This window comes from Pangasianodon hypophthalmus, chromosome 2 (assembly GCF_027358585.1).
Source record: "Pangasianodon hypophthalmus isolate fPanHyp1 chromosome 2, fPanHyp1.pri, whole genome shotgun sequence".
Taxonomy (NCBI): Eukaryota; Metazoa; Chordata; class Actinopteri; order Siluriformes; family Pangasiidae; genus Pangasianodon; species Pangasianodon hypophthalmus.
The window spans coordinates 9,113,801-9,128,572 of NC_069711.1; the positions used below are offsets into that span (position 1 = coordinate 9,113,801).

General features: G+C 39.1%; 1 protein-coding gene across 2 annotated transcripts in view; it reads right to left on the minus strand.

Moving 5' to 3' along the window:
- Positions 1–14,772, minus strand: part of cacna2d2a (calcium channel, voltage-dependent, alpha 2/delta subunit 2a) — a 223,336-nt gene that overhangs the window by 71,128 nt on the left and 137,436 nt on the right. For both annotated transcript variants that reach the window (XM_034300325.2, XM_034300328.2), the window contains one exon: positions 9,513–9,651. In XM_034300325.2, the coding sequence (XP_034156216.1) occupies positions 9,513–9,651 (139 nt within the window). The remainder of the gene's footprint in view (positions 1–9,512; positions 9,652–14,772) is intronic.

The following is a 14,772-nucleotide window of genomic DNA, read 5'->3' on the forward strand; positions in this document are numbered from 1 at the left end:
GTAGCTGAGAAAGGCGGAGAGAGAAGAGAGGAGGGAAGGATGAGAAAAAGAGGTGTTTCTCAGTTCTTCTCTGTTATAACTGTTGAGGCAGACAGGGTTAAGGAACACCTAAACCTGAAGACACCTGAAGAAATGTGACCTCCTCATGACAGACTTTTTTTTTTGTTGTGTTACCAACTTCCTGTGTAGTTTTCAATTAGGCCTGGGATGAGCTTTCAGAATGACCATAGAGAAAGTTCTAGTGAGTATATAATACACTAGGTAAGTATGTAGTGTGTTTCAGAATGAGGGTCATAGCCTATGTTATAGCCTATTTTATTATTTCTGTGTGAGGACAATAATGGATGTCCAAGAAATGTAAATTAAAAAAAATAAAAATCTGTTGGGGAAAAAAACAATATGAGCAATATTAAGCATTAAACTTTATGTTACAATTATAACATTGCCTCCTTGTGATTTTCTTTGCGTAAGAAAGCAACACAGTGCTGGCCTTCTGTGGTTTATGTGACACAAATGCATATGTGTCTGTTCTGTCTGTGGCAATTTAAAACTCTAGGTTCATTAATATCTGAATGCACACCTAGTTTTTGTCTGAAAAGGAAATGTGCTTCACTGTTTCCTTGTTTTTTAACGTGTTTGAGTACTCAAGCTGATGCACGGAAGGCAGACCACAAAGTGGATGTGGTTTATAAACTCACGAATGAGGTTAATTACTGCTTTATAAATACAAGTACAGCTTATTGCTATTTTTAGTTATCTTGATTACGAGGCCAAAATGCAGACCGGAGCAGATTAAGGTTAACATAGTGAGTGAAAAATGAAACACAAACACAATGGTGAATATTCACTCTCTCTCTCTCTCTCTCTCTCTCCCTCTGTGTGTGTGTGTGTGTGTGTGTGTCTTTGAGTCAAGGATACTATGACAGACACCACAGAGTTGTGTTTGTACTGCATACATGTGGGTATACCTCCTCTACTGTCAGTGGACAGGCAGACACACACACACACACACACACACACACAAGTGCAGGGCTCTGGCAGGTCATCTACTCAGAAATATGAGGGCTGGGTAGATAAGAAAAGAAGGGCCAAACTGCTCTGATTTATTCGTTGAGGACGCGTCACGACTTTCACCAGACAGATGATAAAAGAAACGAACCCTCCCCTGAAGAATGGGCCTCAGGCTCATCCTTCAGACAGAGAGAGAGAGAGAGAGGGAGAGAGAGAGAGAGAGAGACAGCGGGACCTGTGATGGCTTTAAAAGCTAATCCATCAGACACACTCCCTTTGATGCATTTAGGAGCGCTGCTTGTGCTAAACGTTTAGGCCATTATGGAACAGGGCTTGTCGCAGAGAGGAACAGGTTATATGGGCGATTTATGGGCCAGAAAGTGCTGGCAGTGGTTCTGCTCTGCTCTTATTACTCACTGAAGGACAGCATGGCTGCTCTCCAGGGGTCTGATGAGGAGCAGCGTTCTGAAACGATGGATGCTTTGTGGAGAGCATGAACCCAAATGCACTGCTCACTACTTAACAATGGACAAGGCACTGACTTTCTTTTCATCTTAGATTAATTTTGTAATACTGTGCCCAATTATATGACATCACATCATAATCATGACTGTTATCATTAATAAAAAACAATATTAATGGAAACAGAGACAAAAAAATCTTAATCCTTAAATCTTAATACTTGATATGCTTGATAGATGGTTGATAGACGGTATGACGCAGAATGCTCTTATAGTCAGATGACAGCAAAATGCTCATTTTTGGCTGTGCATATCATCAACAAACATTTTTGGCAAAAAAAAAAAGGCTGGTGAGGAGCTGCTATAACGTAAGTGATAACTTGTCTTGAAGATGTTCTAAAAAATAATCAATTTCAGGATGCTGTGATTATTTTCATGATTATGTCATTGATTACTTTCATATAACGGTTCCCATTATGTTTTATTGCTTATACTATATTATCATCATTACCATGATCTGTGTGACACCACAGTATACTCGGTGGTGCTTAGAAATCACTATTTTTTTGTATAGAAAGTTCAAACGGCTCATTTTGACTGAACATAATCTATAAGTGTTAATCAGTAAAGTAAATGCACATGTAGTCACACATGCCCATTTATCGAAAAGCTTAAAAATTAAAAACACTGTTAGGTACACAACTTTTACCTGCACGTTAACACACATCACTGACACTCACGTTATCCAGACACAAGCACCATACACAGAAGCACATGATGTAGAGAAGTGATGATGACCTGTCATAACAGACCATTCAGTTCAGATGATGGAGTGTGTGTTATTATCTAGACGCGCAGCAGACGCTTGGAAGAGCGATGGGCCTACTCTTTCTTAATGTACGTTGCTCATTAGTCGTCTGCCAAAGGAAGACCAAGAATCCGAGGCAAGACTGCTAGTTCACACACACACACACGTGAACAGATGAGCATGAAACATTCCTATTGATGTCTGAGCAACAGGCAAAATGATAGTCGATAGTGGTGCCAAATATTAAGCTACACATGTACATCAGGACTGGGATCATGAGAGATGTAGCAGCGAGCGATTTTTTTACTCCTTAGCAGATGGGAGTGGGCATTGAGGTATAATACTGACAGGACAAAATTAACAAGGTTAATTTAGTTAATTAACAAGGAGGCGTATTACACGTTGGGTCCAAGGTACGTTTATGGTCTTCCTTCAGTCATTTTCAGTAAATGCTTTATTGTTTATAATATTTTTTGGAAACAGGACCAACAAAATGTCTTAGAAAACTGTATCGAGATCAAACAGAAATATCAACTGCGGGAGAGAATGGCTGAATTTTGTGCAGGAGCAGACGTGAGTGGAATTAAATAAGTCGAACTTTACGCCTAAGGCGTCATTGGGGATGCCTCTACACCAAGTCTAGTCCTACATGTTACTCATTTGAATGCCATAAATACCCTCAAAATATACCTCAAACATGAAGGAAGCTATTGAAGAAAAACTATTTTAGACATTTGACCTTGCTGTGACCTTGAGGCTATTTGGATGAATTCCAAAATCTACATTCATTTGCTGGTTACAGTGATAATTCCTCATTGTTCATGAGATATCGTGCTGAAAAGCATCTTGGACGGACACACAGACACACTGATGGATGGACATACGGACAGACTGATAGCAAAAATCATAGATAGGGATGAAAACCGGTCTTGCGTTCCTGATCATGACGGTGTATGTAAAATCTTTGCATGACATACAGGAAGTAAGCTATTGAAGAGAAACTATTTCAGAATTTTTTTTGACCTTGCTGTGACCTTGATGCTGTTTGGATGAATTCCAAAATCTAATCAGTTCATCTACTGGTTACAGTGATAATTCCTTATAAATCCTACAAACATTCAACCACTCGTTCATGACATATCATGCTAAAAGTCATCTTGGACAGACACAATGATGGATGGACGTATAGGACAGACTGATAGGAAAAATCATAGATAGCCAAAAATTGCCCATGAGTTCCTGATCATGAACGTAAGTAACAAACATGAAGGAAGCTATTGAAGAGAAACTATTTCAGACCTTGCTGTCACATTGACCATGTAATTTTATATAAAGTCTTCAAACATTCAGCCACTTGATCAAAAAAACAGTCCTGCACACACACCTCTATATCAAAAGTAAAGCCTGCACACACATATTATATACTGTATTACAGCAAATTTACAAATAACGCAGATGCGAACTCCATCAGCTTCCGGTCCCATAGTGGTGGAGATGGATACAAGTGCAGACAATTTATTAGATAAAACACAAACTGCGCAAGACGAGAAGTAGGAATAAAATACACAATACGAGACAGAGACTTAGCAACTAGACAAAGGAATATCAGGATTTAAATGTGGATATTAATCAAGGGAGAAATGCAGAACAGGTGAGCGTGATGAACAGAAGAGCAGTAGCACGTGACAGGGTCATGTGATCTGGTCGTAGTCTGATGGAGCTGATGGGAACCGGTGCTGACGTAACACCTTAAATCCCATCAAATGAATTCATCCACTTCTAAATGAACTGAAGTGAAATTAAATCGCAAATTGCCTGAGAAAGAGTACAACAGAAGAAAAGAGAACGACAAAGAAGAAGATGCCGATGATAAAGGTGAAGGTGAAGAAAAGGAAGGAGGAGAAACAGAAGCCAAAGCCTGAACCCCCAACGACACCAGCACTGAAGAGAGAAAAAGCAGCAGCAAGAGGAGAAGAAGAAGAAGAAGAAGAAGAAGAAGAGGAGGAGGAGGAAGAAGAAGAAGAAGACAGAAAAGATCAAGAACAAGGGTGAACGCAGAAAAAGGAGAAACAGATGAATAAGATGACGAAGAAGAGGAAGAAAGATTTTTAATTAAAAATGGCACAATAAGCCGTAAACAATTGTAATAGAATTTGTGAGCTTGGCGGCGAGTGGAGGAGGGCGTTTTTAATTAGCGTGGGCGAGAGTGATAGTGCTACTTCAGTGGCTTTGGGGCGGAACTGAGACAAAGCAAAAGAAGTGGGAGGATGAGGGATTAAAAGCAAACTCTCCATCCTCCCTCACTAAAAACATATGTGAAACCCCACTGTTCCTTCTCTTTCTTCCGTCTGCTTCCATTCTGACATCGGAGGCTAAAGAAAATCTAGTTTACGATTCGGAGACGGAAATATTCCTGAGACATCACATGACCTACATTAGTAGCGGCGTTATAACATCATGAGAGATTCATAAAGCAACACACAACTTAGATATAAATGCGTACTTCTCATTTTTATTCTCGTAAATAATCCATGGCTGGGATCCTCCCATCAAACGTTCACTTGTTTTTAAACCTATGACTTCTCGAAGCCAGACTGAAAACCTCTCTCTCTCTCTCTCTCTCTCTCTCTCACACACGCTCACACGCAACCACACACACACGTCGATTAGTTTTTCCTTTAATGGCAGTGTAAGAGCAGCTACCGCCCTCAAAACAGGACACAAAAGGCATTTCTTGTGTGTTTTCCCATGCTCTGAAGAAAAAAAGGAAAAGAGGGCAGCCTCATCTTCGAGAAGGTGGGTAATTAATTCAACCAAGCAAAAGCAGCCTTCCTCTGCTTTCATCCACATGCATTTATTTGTTCCATTTTCCTTTAATATTCACAATTTCCATCACTAATTCAAGCCACAGTACAGACCCCTTATGACAGACATTTGAGATTTACAGAGGGGAATTGAATTAAAACAACACACAAGCTGAATAATAAATGCACAGGTTTTACATTAGCATAATTGTAAAGCCGAGGTCTTTGTGTCAATGCTAACACTGAGCTTTACTGAGTTGAAATGTGCAATCATGAATAAAACGATCCATCATGACTAATAAATAAAATTAAATTAATAAATACATTGTTTAATGTGTTTTAAACATCCAGAAAACCATCACTAATCTCAGCATCTTTACCCTCATGCTCATGCTATGAATATGCATGAATAATAAAAGTGGAAATGTCCCCATGTCCTCCTGCCATCCCAATGCCATCTTTCCCCCTCTACCATGCTTATGGGATGTTGTTACCCATCAGATATTTTGTTCACTAAAACTATAGATTTATAATGTATCGAAATGCCGAGTTATTGACTTACCGTATAAGTGTATTATATTTACTGTAGGTGCCATTAGCACATAAATAGTTAATAACTAATTAATAACTATATTAATAAATAATTAATAACTAATAAACTAGATCAACAGGTGGAGCTAATGGGAAATTTCTATTTATCACCGGAAAAATAATGAAATAATAATGAATAATGAAAAATAATTTACATTTTCTTCCTCACTAACGTTAACTAGGTTAACTGGATAATTAGCTGGATTGCCATCTCATTACACAGACACTGTAGCTAAAGGTTTTCAGGTACCACATCATATCAAATCATGATCACTTCAAGCCAACAAGCCTATTCTGTTAATCTGCTTTCCAAGAGGAGCAAACGTGTTAAGAATCATATTTCATGATCAATTCAAGCCATCAAGCCTTTTTTGTTAAATCCCAAACTCAATCCGCAATCTGACAAGAGTCATCTGACAAACTATTGAAAAATCATATTTGCAGTGTGGTGGTGCATTAAAGGAAATCATACGAGTGCTTGGGAAAACGTTAATGCCTTGATTTACTAAAACTTCTAATTTGTGTGAAATCTGATCAATTACGCATGCAGTTAGTGTGCGTTACAGATTTCCCAGGAGTAACGGCATGGATGATGTCATGTGCAAAGGTCAAGAAAACATTTGTGTGAAGAAAACAAGTGATTTTTTTTTGCGTGTGTTATTGACAGCTCTGCCGATTTTGGATTTTACAACAATAATCCATGTTAAAATATTAATTAGGTTGTAATCCCTGCCTACTATGCGTTGAGTAGGTGTCTATAATGTGCAGGTAAAATAGCAAATTCTGACGCTTACTTTCAAATGTTGCTGCAGACATGTAAAGGGTGCTCCCACTCTTTCCATCCTGATATCATGCTCACCTCACATCCTTTCTGCTTTCTCCTTTGCTGCCACTCAGTAATAAGCCGTTATAATTAGACTAAAAACTGTTTGGCTGTTTGACCTGCACTAATTAGAAAGTTTGCAGACTTTGGCAGCGGAATTCAGTGCCAGCATAATGAGTCATAAAATGGTTCATTATGGCCGAGTCGGAGAACGCTCTCAATCTCAATAAATGGCCACAGAGCCCTGGCAGGCCACTCCGAACAGGACGTGCGCACCAATCGGCCCATTTCGCCCTGCAAAATAGAACAGTCACACTTTTTACTCCAAGCTGTTAATATTATGGGCGCAACTCGCCATGTCTCTGTCTCAGTCCTCTTCTTCTATCTCTCGATACGCATGGATACACTCTTGAATGGTTTCGGGAGATCTTGGCGAGTGAACGGGCTGTGAAATTATTGCAAAAAAGTGTTCGGTGGTTTTGTTTTGCAATATCTAAATACATTTGTGGCTCACCGAGACTTCATCTTTGTGACATTTTCTTATTTTCAATGACCATTTAAAGAACTCAATTAGACTCTGTATCCATGGTGTGGTTTGTAAAACAAAGTGATGTGAAAGGAAGTAGTGCCACCTTTTAACAGGCTCCTTAGTGCAGCATTGTAATCCCCCCAGTGACCTGCATTACACCATGACAGGGGTCTCTCAGAGACACTCACAAGGTTATACTGGCATTAAGTGGTAAGAAAGTACCACTTATCGCTGCCTGTGCTAACCTCAGACATGACAACAGCAGTAAAAAGCTCTCTGTTTGGTGAGAGCTTCAGCACTTAACAGTTTCTTAGTCTGTGTTGCACCTCAGACAGAATAACTGTTAAAGGCTTCTTTTCTACTGATCATATAGTCCAGTGTCCCATTTTACCCAAAGGAGCATTAATGGACCTGAAATTTTTAATAATGTTGTTAACCGAGCATGGCTGTGTCTTTACTGAGATTACTTCCATGTAATAAGTCGACTATTACCCAATAACTACTGTTGGAATTTCATATCACTATACAGTGAAGAGCTCTGTATACTTTTCTACATTTGTAGCATGAGTTTCTTACGTAAACCTAATATAACATAAGAAAACAACAATTACAATAAGGTTCCTACACACCTATGGTGCTTGGCCCCCCTAATAAAGGATTGTATCTCTAGTGCACCATTTCCTCCAACTGCTTTTTACAATATACTCTGAATTGCTAAGATCCTTTATTTACCTTTAATTTCAGTACTAGCCCTTTAAGAGAATCCTGACCTCCATGAATGTGACATTCTTTATGCCCTTCATAACCACAGAGCTTAAAAAGGTCTTGGCCTCCCTGTTTTCCTGATCATTATTAATCCTCTTTCCTCAGACAAACACTATTTTCCCCCAAGCACTAAGGTTTCCTTTCTTTACCTCTTCACCTATGGTGGCTGAGCTATAATTCCCATGAGCCTCAACCTCCACGTCTGATTCTGGTGGCAGCGCCCGCACTCACAGTTACCTATTGATTGGTTACTCCCTCCACCTACAGCCTGAATGATTATAGCGATTTGAAGCCCTGGTAAGATTACAAATTGAAAGCTTCATGATGTTGCTTTGCTTAATGCCTGTAGCACATCTTGACATGGTTTTACTTGTTGACAGACAGCATTCATTTATATCATTTCTAGTTACAAATATGACATGAATTCAATTAAATTTTACTTTATTTGTTTAATATATTTTGAACAAAGACACTGTTACAAGGCATGTGACAGCGGCAAGGAAAAACCCCCTGAGAGGACATGAGCAAGAAACCAGACTCAACAGGAAATCCATTCTCTTCTGTGTGATACCAGACAGTGTGATTATATAAATAATTACCGTATACAGTTGTAGAAGAGTAAGGTCAAAGAGTGTTGAAAGGATGTTTGTTATGAGCATGTTGTGAATAAGAGTCCTGAGATGAGTACAGGACAGTTTTTATGATTACGGCAGCAGTTCTTATGTACAAATCTATAGTATTTAAGTGAGATCATCCATTGCAGCAAGGGTGAGCCTTGGGCATAAACCGTCATAGCTAGTATTCAGCTGTAAGGTATTATATGTAATAGACATTGTCTTTAAATGTCTGATCATGTCTGGTCATAATCTAGCTATAGAAAAGGTATGCAAACTAGTATAATTGATGGAGTTTAAATCACACATCTGCAACAGAAGAAGTGTAAATAGGACATATTCTATATATTCTATTCTACTATATTCTATGATCTCTAAGGACGGAGATTAGACAGATGTTTAATCAGGGTCTTAAGGTCACCCTCAATCCATCTTATAATGAAACTGCTGAACGTGTAGGGCATTCAGTAATTCATTATGTCCGAATGTTTGCTCATGCACATATTTCACACCACAAATATCATACTCACCACATAGGCCATGTTTAATATACTCTGTGTATGCTCTTTATTTTTATCATATACCATCATATCTCAGCTGTCTAACACAGCCTCTATCAACCGATGACAGTATCAAAAATCACTGACCAATGCGTAGTCATGATAAGTTTTAAGTCTCTTTGCGTTCAATACAAATCCGTCACACAAGGTTGAAAAAAAACTCTGATCTATGTACTGATTTTTAGTATGCAGATAACGGCAGTCTTTTTTTTCCCTGAGTGAAGCAAGTTGTCTTTTCAGAGAATCCCTAATATCATTCCTTATCATAGAATGAATAAAAAAAAGCTGCAATTCTTCAGGGACTGTCAGAAAGAAAATCCAGGACGAAATCCAGATTGGATCAGATCAGAGGATATTTTTGGTCTATGTGGCTTGTCAGTTTAAACTGAATCAAAACATTTAATAATATTTGTATGACATCAAGGGTGATAGCTATTATCAAATGGGGTTGACTATGAATACTACTGAGTGTTGTGTGCGTGTGTGTGCGTGTGTGTGTGTGTGTGTGTGTGTGTGGGTCAGAGTAAACGTGATATCAGCACTCACAGCCCTTGTAGATGTCAGTAGGGATCTGTACAGCAGTGTAGGAGTAGTTGACTTTGTTTTTGAAATTGGGGTCGTCCACAAACTCCAGTGAAATGGACTTCAGGTTATCCGACTGGTTATCTTCGGCACTGTCGTCAGACTGAAACACACAGAGACCAAAACACACAACTTTACACAGACATCAATAACTAATGCTAATGGCTAATGTCCTGATAACCCCTACAATCAAACGTGTCTTCCTTTGACAGCCTCTTTAGATTCTTGTTCCTTTCAAACCCATAGCACAATGTAACAGGACATATCAAAGTGGGCGATAACCACCCGAAATCAATTAGTGTGTGAAATGGCTATCGCTTTCACACTGAACTCTAGGACGCCATTATCCCAGTCAATAACAAACCGCGAAATCGTTGCAGCAACAGTGCCCTTTCTCCACTCCTTTAAGCTGCATACCATTAATTAGCATTTTAATTCATTTTCAGTCTCAAATCTACATAGCCTGCTTCTGAAGCAACTTCAATAACAGAGAATGTTGAGGCAGCATAAAACTGACCAAATAATTGGATTTCAATAGCAAATCATTTAACAAATGCCCTCAGCATACTGCATTATAAGCAACCTGGGTCTCGTGGCCTGCAATGCATATGCAGCCAAACCCCAAAGAGGAATAATGCATAGTCCTGCCGCACTCCATTTTCAGTACTAATGTAGAAACTGTTGTAAATGTATATATGAGGTTCTACTGTAACCTCTACGCACACCCTTCAGTCCCCCTGAAATGGCTTCTTAACAGTGATTTGATTCTGAATGTTGACGTATTTCCTTTTGAAACAGGAAGTCATGTTATGTCATGTTGAATTGCTTGACTGACTTACACAACAGCCAACAAGTGTTCAAGATATGTCATTTCCCTGCCAAATCTAAACAAACCTGACAGTAGTTTAGAGAGCTAGCTAATCTTTCATGTACTCTTACTGATGGAGAAGCACCGACGGCGTATAAAGATGGGATCGATTCTCCCTCAGTCTGAGGAAGCGATATATTCCAATACTGAACAGCCAAAATTTGTAAAAAGCTCTGAAAAGTGTCTGCCACATAACTCACAATGTACAAATTCCTCACTCTTTAAAACAAATGAACCATTTTTTCTCAACTAAGGGACGGTTGGAAGGGGGAATATTGATGAACCCAAATGCACCCTGTTAACACTCTGCTCCTGTAGAGAAAGACCCGCATCCAAGGGCGGGATACACACGGTTCAAGAGAGCATTTAATTGGATGATGACAAAGATTTGCACAAATATGATATTTTTCTCGAGATATAGTATTGATTCAGCGTCCATAAGACTAAGGGACAAGTACACAAAGCTCTGTAACACCAATTTTGATTTCAAGGGCAATTTATGTAGACACTAGAAAAACTTATAAGCAGGAAAGTACTAACTAAAGCAGACAAGCATCAGCAGTTTTTCCCTGAAGCTGTTGGTGTTACTATAGAGTCCAGTACATATACACACTCCAGGTTCTACCATGCCAGGCTTAACTGTGCTGTTTGAACATCTGCACTGATCCATGCATCAGCATTTTGCATCACTTTCTAAATATCATTACCATTAAAATGATTAAGTGTTAGATTTGACACTTCATGGTACACCTTTTTATTTATTTTTCTCTCTAAACCGCCTCTTTAAACCAAAAAAGTACCATTTTTTGACCATTTCTGGCAGAAATTTTTCTATAGTTATAGAACCATACTTAGAAACATAACACAGCTACATACTTGTGTAAGATTAGTCAACCATACAATGAGACATTTTCTTCCAAATTAACAGACTCAAAACATTCTCCAGTTACCCTGACAGAAAGCGAGGGTGCATGTTTCAAGCATGAAAATCCAGCCAAGATATTATTCATGAGAGATAAAGAAAGGGGGCGGGGTTTCCAAGGAGGCAGTTAATATCAGAGAAGTCGAAACACCTGTGCAACTGTCAATCATTCCAGACTAACAGGATCATTGTCACAGCTGATATTTTTATTGAGGAAGAAAAGCAAGACTGCTCTCTTTGCATACTATTGAGGGATAACTTCTAGCAGCGCAGTCTGATGTTAAAATGTGTAAATGTTGGCATTTCTGCATATGCATGGGGAGATATGAATCAAACTAAAGCTCCTGTTATGTCATATAAAGTGTATTTATGATGTACAAATATCACTGTGGGATTTTACAATGGACTGTTGTTTTATGAACATTACGGTAGCTTACGATATGTTCTTTGGTATAACTTGATAAGAACCTGAAGATGTTTAGAATGTTAGTATTGTGTAGATGTACCTGGCATCATGGGTACATATACATTATATGGCCAAAAGTATGTGGACACCTGACCATCACACCCATGTGTTTATTGAACATCCCATTTCAAAGCCAATGGCATTAATATGGATTTAGTCCCCCTTTGCTGTTATAATAACCTCCACTCTTCTGGGAAGGCTTTCCACTAAATTTTGGAGATGGGGCTGTGGGGATTTGTGCTCATTCAGCAACAAGAGCATTAGTGAGGTCAGGCACTGATGTTGGGCAAGAAAGCCTTGTTCACTTGACCCACTTGGTCACTTGATTTCTTCCACACCTGCATTGGCAAACCATGTCTTCACGGAGCTCTCTCTGTGCACAGGGGCATGGTCATGCTGGAACAGGTTTGGGGCTCTTTAGTTCCAGTAAATGGGAATTCTTAATGCTGCAGCATTCAAAGACATTATAGACAGTTGTGTCCTTCCAACCTTGCGGCAACAATTTGGAGAAGGAGGCACACATATTGGTGTGTCAGTCAGGTGCGCACATACTTTTGGCCATATAGTGTATAATATGAAAAAGGTTAAGTGTGCAGTGCTCTGTTCTGTTCTGCCTCTCCCTTTCTCCCTCTCTCTCAAGTGTGTATGTGTTTATTATGCATTAAAGGAAATAAAGGCTTAGTAAATGTTGAATAGGCCAGGATGCAGCATACAAGCTGTATGGGGAGAAAAGGTTTTGGCATTAATGTGATATTTTCCACTCATTCTTGATAAACTGAAATGCCTAAAAAGCATCTATATTCGTACATTTCCCCTGCTATGGTTTATACATTCAGCCATTTCTCCTCAGTTTTCAGATAAACACAAAGAACCTGGCAAGCATGCAATAACTCTCTCTCTCTCTCTCTCTCTCACACACACACACACACACACACACAGACACACTCCATTTCTCTCTAAATACATACATCAGTGTATAACCTGTGAATCAATATGGCTTGCATATAAATAATATGAACTAATAGATGCTTTATTCTGTCTTCCTTTGATAGAACGCAGAATTCATCTATAGAAAACACAGTGCTTCATAGTCTCATAAATAATCGACAAAATTGTTCTTGTTAATAAATGACCTGCTAACCCTAATCCCTCTTTTCACAAGTGTATACACTCGCTCACACTCTAAGGCAGAGAGAGATGCCCCACGCAGTGATAGAGAGGCATAGGTTAATTGCATTTGACATGATAAAAACTGTTTGTTTTTTTCCAAAATCAAATTCAAACCTCTTGCCCAGTGTGAGAATTGATTTATGGCCTGTCTTTAATTGTCTATTAAAATGCAATTACAAGCTGCTGTTCAGATGAACAGAGAGAGGGTTCCGTTGATACCTCATAATGTGATAGACACACATAGACACACTCACACACACCAGAAATAGAGCCAGAAAAGATTATATCAGTATATGTTTTGCCAGTGTGAATCCAATTACACAGAATTATAGAACCTAGCTAGTCATTATGTATTAATATTTTACATTAACTTGGATTCTTAGCATGCTATATACATGATGCAACAAATGAATTTTGTGCTTTCACGTAAATATGATTTTGAGCAACAGAAGCCAGCATTTTCACCTGCACTTAGCAGTTACTCAGACAGAACGTCTGCGCTTTACTGTTTCAGCAGGCTGAATCCACTTAGCTGCACTATCAACTCAGGCTTTTCCGCTCGCTCAGCTGTAAATCCCACCAATCAATATCGCTGAGCCACATTAAAACTGCCTCGATCTGCAGCGCCTCACTCCTGTCTGAGGTAAAAGCCTTGACGCTGTCTATCACACAGATGTTTACACTGATTTAAACACAAATGTTCTCTGAATCAGTTATAGCCAACGTATAACCTCGTCACTGCACTGAATAGCAACTGAAAATTGATAAAAATTTGCCTCTTGGCACATGATTTGACCACATTTACAGCTATTTTAGAAACAATAAAGCTGATTGGCTTCAAAATGTCCTCTGTTCTCGATAAGACTGGCTAAGTGTCCTTTATTTGTTTATTTTTCAGCCTGACTGTCATCCCGTCGAGAGCATTCATCCCCCCACCCCTTATAGTAGAGCCCAATCATAATTAACCAAGGCAGCTTCTAATTAGGAGCTAAAAATCCACACAGGAAAGACTGATTGGTTCATTTTCTCCAGCCATACACCACCTGTTTTGCTCGATTCATTACCCAATTTGTTAATTTTATCTCCTCGTTTTCCAGGTTTAATTAAAGGTTGCAGGGGCCAAGAATGACATTTTGAAGACTCTTTCAGTCCTGTTTTTACCTTTCAGGTGTGTACCTAAATCACAAACATCACTTACATGCTCCCATCATGCCCACTAAAGGTGTGTGTGTGGATGGAGGATTTGGGACGAGGCTTTGCTGCATGTTCTGTACTCTTAGCCAAAAAAGTTAAACTGCCTGACAAAGTATACACTATATTCTTAAAAGTATATGGAGACCTGACCATTGCCTTCATATGTGGAGTGAATGACTGTATGCTGTAGCATTACAATTTCTCTTCACTGGAACTAAGTGTCCGAGCCTAAAGCTGTTCCAGCATGACCATGCCCCGTGTGCACAGAGTGAGCTCCATGAACACAGAATTTGCCAAGACTGGTTTGGAAGAATTCGAGTAGCCTGCAAAGAGCCCTGACCTCAACCCCTTTTATACCTTTGGAATGAATTGGAACGGCGACTGTGAACGAGGCTTTCTTGCCCAACATCAGTGACATTGTAAAAAATAGTTTTCTATCAGGTACATTTTGGTACAAGGTTTATGTTTACTCTTTCTTGACCTTGACAGTACCACTGACACCCTTATGAGCATTACAGATTAGATTTCAATGGTTACTGTTCCTTGCCTTTATCACTATTTTATTTTATCGTTACAATTTTATGCATAAATATAAGCCATTTTA